Raw genomic sequence first — 6,392 nt, 5'->3', positions numbered from 1 at the left:
CTCAACAGATTCAAAGGCCACCGTACACCATAGGTTTTTTTTTTTAACTTAATCTACAACTACAACGATACAACAACGGCGCTTTTTCGCGGACTTGCGCACTCAAAGCTTTCGCCTTAAAAATGACAGGAACACGTGAAGAGGCTCCACCGGCGCTCCCTGCGTTGTTCCGTTTGGCGCACACGCAGAAGGAGGACGCCGAAAGTGAGAGGCGGAAAGGGGAAGCGCAACAGCGGAGGGCGGAGAGTTTGGCAGCGTCGTCGGAATCCCGGACCGAGCGCCTCGGGAAACGGCTCGGGTCCGCCGGAGAGTTCGGACGACTATGCTGCCGCCCCCGTGCACTCCGCCCTCGTGGCTTCGCGTTTCGCTGCTCGTTACGCTTCTGCCGGCTGCTTCGTTTACGCGCGCCTCTGTGAATGGTGTCCGAGTTGCGCGCACTGCGGACCTGCCCGAAGACAGACGTTTGGTGGTGACGAATGGATTGCAGGAAGAGCGTGAGAGGAGTACAGCGCTCAGGAGTGGTACCGGCAAGGAAATCGGTGAGTTGCACCTGATTGTTTGAGCGCGTTTTCTCAAATCACAGAAAAGTGGCCGGTTGGTAAATGGAGTTCACAACTTTGTTAAAACGCATCATTGGGCGAGTTCATTATGAAAGAAAAAAAAACAGCTCGAAATAGTAGAAACCGCGGAAAAAAGTATGCAAAAACAAACCGTTGCCTCTGTACTTGTCCTTTTTTTTCTTATTCTACCTTTTAAGTTCTCTTTCTTACAGCAATAAAACAATTCAAATATTTTTGTGTCAGCTCACTTGTGGTACCGCTTTTTTGTTGCTGGATGTGGATGATGTAGGAAACAACAAAACCTGTACACAGAATAATAATATTTATTAAGGTGAATTCTGGCCGTTAAACAAGCTAGCCAATAGAACATGAAAAGCGCCGGACATTTTTAAAGGATTTTTATTACAGTACGCACAGGTCAAGTTACTTTTCGTGATATTCTTTTTCCGTCCGTAAGTGACTGCGACATCCGTGTGTCTGTATACGCACATCAACGTTGAATGGCTGTCTACATATGTCGCACAGTGTACTGCGTAGTTGCTATTTGATTAGCACGTGGGAGATTCAAGAAGTGCAACTTTGTTGGATTAAAGGCATTTTTTGGCCAAATTTTTTATGGTGCGCGCCCGCGATATTTTTGGAAATCAGATTTCGTAATTTCAGCCAATCACAGAAATAACGGCGTGTCACCAATGTACGTACGATACATCGGCCTACAAAAAGCAAAGAACAAAATGAGTCAGTATGAAGGACCCGAAGAAAAACTGTGGGGCGAAGCGTACAATGAATAGAAAAGGCTATTTTGCAAGGTTTAATCGACTTTAGGTTTAGATGAACTATTCAGCAAGATCTTTTTAACCCCGAAATAACCAGGAAAATGTTTCCAAAGGGAGTATTAACCGCCCATTGTACTACCAGTTTAGTTGACAGCTGATAGGATATCTCTGCAGTGCTTATACGGCTACTGTTTCGTAATATGCACTTGGTCGTCTGGAAAAAAATCAGTGCAAATGATTTTAAGTTTTAATTCACACAATTGGTCACAGAAGCTTCCTTTGGGTGCTACAGTGGTGACGAAGAGTTTCTAAGCCCCGGTTTTAAGTCACGTATTATCTAGTAGTCTTACACAGCAAATATTTGGCGATCAGAAAAAAAACTGGAAATAAGTGCAAGGAGGAAAGTCAGGCTTTTTTTCCTGTATTATGCCTAACTTCGCGCGTGTTCATTCTGCTTGTTCATATACCACCAATTTCGCCAGAGAGTTTCTCCGCGTACTGGACTCAGTGCCACCCTTAGCAATGACTCTTCTGACGCGATAGAAAATACTTGTTGTACTTGACCACTGCTGAGTTATGACTGACTTATATATTTTTAATTTTCGAGGATTTCACGTTTTCTTTTCGACCAGCCTATTTTACAAGTACCTTACCGCATTGGTTTTGAGTTCATACTGACGGGAAGATTGTTATGCGTAAAGAATGGCTATACGGAGTCACGTTTTTCTAAAACTTTTCGCCGATATTGCTTGCGTAGCTTTTTTTATAAAACAAATTACGCCTCCATATATTGACAATATTTTGCAATGAAGCAAACACTGGTGAAAGCGCGATAATAATACGTCAATGAACTGTAAGCTTCGGCTAGTTAGTACATCTTGTACATTTCGGAAAAACCACATAGAACTGGACAAAAAAGACTAGAGGACGGCGCTTTGTCCTATACTATTATTATAACTGCTAACGAATGTCGAATATCTCAAGATCTATAGTTTGTTGTGCATACCTTCATTTGATGTAGGGTATAATGCGATGAAAAACGTCGTACCAGCCTGTTTGGTATTTCGTTCGTGTTGGACTACCATGGTTGGAATGCCCACCTTGAGCTGACTGAATTTATAATAGGCATGAAGGGTCTGTCAGAGGTGTTTAACCATAAATCTTCAGCCCAAAAGGTGAAGATACTTTGTTCACGCGAGGAGGTTGCAACTGCAAATGTGACAACTGTTTGCATAAAACAAGGGTCCGCATGATAAACAACAACGGCATCCACCAACGCAGAGTTAGTTTATAAAGATAGCTGTTCGACACTCTTAGAAATTCTCCATCCGCGTCAAGTGCTAAGATATTTACAAGCGTGGAGAAACATTTTCAAAAACGCTGATCCGCACTCACCTATTCTGGTTTTATTTTCAATGCAGACACAAAATATTGCCCGAAACTCGCAACTCGCATCCGAAAAGTAGCTCACACATAGCTGTTGGTGGCTACACCGGTTGTTAGAACGATTTGTTCGAGAACAGGAAGATGTATTTCAACACATATATTCGTTGTGTGCGTGTATATATGTGTGTGCATACACAAGTGTTCGTGCGTGTGTGTGTGTGCGTTACGCACGTATGATGTGTGCGTGTCTCTTTTATTGTGAAAAAAGGGAGTGTAGATCTTCGTGAAAACTATACAAAACATGCCCAAAATATTGCCGATCGGACTATAGAAATGTTGTCTTCTTTACAAAAGTTTTGCGTTTAAAATTGCTGTTATCTTGAGAGAACCTATAAAAGCGTAGGAATGAGTGCACAAAAAGATTTATTAATACAAAAGACGGGTGCTCTTTGACACGATAACCCAATTCTGACATCGCGCTTTTATTTGCGCGTCACCACATTGCGTACGTTACGCAGTGTGGAAAAAATAATGGAAGCTTCGCGTTATCATTCACCCGAAAAATCATTTATTGTATCGATGGAGAGTTTTTTCACGTCTTCTTTTTATTTATATTGTTTAGCTGAATGCGGAAAGTATTAAATAGGCTTGCAAAAGTAACCTTGAAGTGGTACCAACACAAGTGAACCTGAGAATTTGCAATGAGCTTCGAAAGGTTTTGCCGTATTTGCACGGATGGCAATTCAGACCCTCGGCTTCCGTTCGCGTGGATTTCTATGCGATGCCAAAATAAGGAACAGTGGCTACTGGCTATCCTACGCAGTGCATTTTCAGTAGCGTAGCTGCATTTAAGGTTTGTTAACCGAGCTGCAGGATAATATGTCGGATATTTTGACACAGAAGCTCACGGGTTCTTCTCGCGGCACCACAAGACCCTAAGGGTGCCAATGCATGAAAAATCTAATCCTGTCCTAAATCACAAAAGTGCGAATTTCATGGCCTTAACAATTTCATGTCCGTCACCCTACTTTCTGTTGTGTATAAATTATTGACAAAAGCGATGTGTAATCGGATCACAAGTATGCTACATTTCCCGTAACCTAAAAAACAGACTGGGTTTTGTAGGAATTTTACTTATGTGGACCATATACCTGCAATAAACCGGCTAAATATAAAACGTTCGTGACGTATGAAACCTCTATATAATGTTGTTATACACAATAAGAAGGCATGTGATGTAGTGGCCACCACTGCGATGTTCGAGGACGTAAGGCATTATAGTTACACGAACTTGTCTTCGCATTCTTCAAGGATATTGCGAGGAAGGAAGGATATTGCGTGCAAGGAAGGTTGCACGCGCCTTCTTCGTTAGAGCGCTAAATAATTTTTCTGTCACGGGGCGCACGTAACGAACACACAATCTAACCAAAGCAATTTGCCCTCCCTCTGTAATTCGAATAATTTATTATGGGGTCATTAAAACTTGCAAATCACGACATTGTCTTATTAATTTTAAGACTGTCCCGCCAGAATTAGCCGAAAATGTTTCGTGAACGGTACTTCTGTTGAGCAGTGGGTTTAAAATAAAGCCTAAATTGTGGCCAGGTAGTGACAAATATCGACGGGAAGAGGTTGCACCCTACCTATTCGGCTAGTATGTATCCGCAATGTTTTCCGGCATTTTAGTTTTCATCAGTAACTCTGTGATGTGCACAAGGACGTTTCCAGCGTCCATACTGAATTGTAACGTTTCCGTTCCAAAGGGAAGTGCGGTTGGTTCCAGCCGATTGCACAGTGCTCACAGGGTTCACGTTTAGGTCGCTTTGCGGAATAAAAACTTGAAAATGACGTTCGTTCGTGCCTTTCGTTCGCACGTGCAATGTCAACTGACTCTTTGTTTTATATCCTCTCACGTCCGAGTTCAGCTGCACATGCTGATTAGCGGTTTCAAGCCGTTGTACCGTAGATTCAGGTACAGGCATACTCGTCCTGTACGCAATGGCAGCTTTTAATCTTTCTTTGTACCTGGTACTAACGAGACTTTTATAACAAGACATCGCTAAACATGGAAGTACAACTTATACGTATTCAACCCTTGGCTTCGAAAACTCGACAAACGTGTTCATAACTGAAACGAACACCTTTCATCATATTCTATCTTCGTAACTGAGACTGTTAGTGGCGCATTATTTATCATTATTGTCTTTCTAATTCAATGATTAAGAGAAAATAGTGCTCTTGGTCATTTATTTGCAACTTCTATAATGAAGTTAGACATGTAAAACACTCCTTAGTCTATCATCATTCATTCAAAATTAAAATGCTCATCGAAGGAAAAGGAAGTCGAAATATTGACCTGTAGTATCAAGGCAGGTTTTACAATGCCGGCACTTTTACTGTGTGGCGTAGGATTAGCCAGATTTAGACAACAACGTGTCCCGTCGTGGGAAACCAAGCCGGCTAATTAAGTCACCTTTGTTCTACAAGTATCTCCTGAACTTTGGAGTCTATGTGCTAGTCTTCCGTTAACGGTACCAAAATGTTAACGGAAGAACGACGCAAAGCAGACCTGGTCCATGGCTGCCCTTAGCAGGGATGACAGATTTAATGACACGGGAAATCTACATGATGATGCTGATGATTACTGACGCATACATATCGGGAGATTAAACAACTACTTTTAAAGTCGCGCACTTGAAGGAACCGGGTTGTCGTCATAGTTCATCCGGGGTCGCGGTATCTAGCCACTGCAGTCACGTGGCGTACCGCACACTAACGCAGGCTTCAGAAAGATCAACTCTTCCCCTGGTCGGGATCGAACTGGGATCCCTTGCGGCACAAAGCCGATGTCACTTCGGGTGCAGCACACACCAGACTTTGATCACTTGCAAAATATTTGGGTCATCCTTATGTTGCCCGGTTCCCACGGAGGCTGCCAGGGCAATGCCGCAAATAAGTACACAGTAATATAAAAAAATCACGCATCTCCACGAAGTGAATCATGACGAGTAGGTGAAGCACTGGAGATCGTTCTTACCGTAAATCAAAGTGAGAGTCCTTACTGCCGCTTAAACAATTTCCAATCCAATCCAATACCGGAAAATTCAATTTAGGTCAACCTGTTCTAACACAATTAAATCCAATCCAATCCAATACAATACAATCGAATTCTCCTCACGCGTGCGGAGAAACGCTTTCCAGGAGCACTCTCTGTTTCTCTCACTCTCTCTCTCTCTCTAACCTTTTGTGAACAATTTATTTTGTTCTTATTAACCTGTTGTGAGCATTTTGTTCACAGATGTTTCGATTTACACGGTGCTGTGCGTCGATTTACACGGTTTTGTGCGGGGCTGTGCTGAACAATATGCAGCAAACGCTTCCTGGTGGTGTTCCAGTTTCAATTAGGAGGATAAAAAACATGCGTACAACTTGGGAAACGTTTTAGTTGCGTAACACCAATACAAGAGAATGCCATAGACACGAAAAAATGTGCTTGTGAAACACATTACGCCCATTTTTTACCTTTGAAGTTGTGAACATTATCGAGATAGTCAGATGACGCATTGCCTCTAGAAAGCAGATTTGTTCTGGTTACGTACCTGTTGCACAAATAGTTCAATTAAAAGCAAACCAGCCCATAGCTGTTCCAACTCGTACTCCTGAGTGGTTT

At 42.5% G+C, this 6,392-nt stretch overlaps 1 protein-coding gene across 1 annotated transcript in view; it reads left to right on the top strand.

Moving 5' to 3' along the window:
• The first annotated feature begins 233 nt into the window (after positions 1-233).
• LOC144139858 (uncharacterized) overlaps positions 234-6,392 on the top strand; it is a 150,713-nt gene continuing 144,554 nt past the window's right edge. The window contains exon 1 of the mRNA XM_077672104.1: positions 234-539. Coding sequence (XP_077528230.1) covers positions 323-539 — 217 coding nt within the window. The 5' untranslated portion in view covers positions 234-322. The remainder of the gene's footprint in view (positions 540-6,392) is intronic.

Source organism: Haemaphysalis longicornis, unplaced genomic scaffold (genome assembly GCF_048455015.1).
Source record: "Haemaphysalis longicornis isolate Haplotype H1 unplaced genomic scaffold, Haemaphysalis longicornis Haplotype H1 scaffold_5, whole genome shotgun sequence".
Classification (NCBI taxonomy): Eukaryota; Metazoa; Arthropoda; class Arachnida; order Ixodida; family Ixodidae; genus Haemaphysalis; species Haemaphysalis longicornis.
The sequence above is the reverse complement of the archived record's forward strand: the minus strand, read 5'-3'. Positions and strand labels throughout refer to the sequence as shown.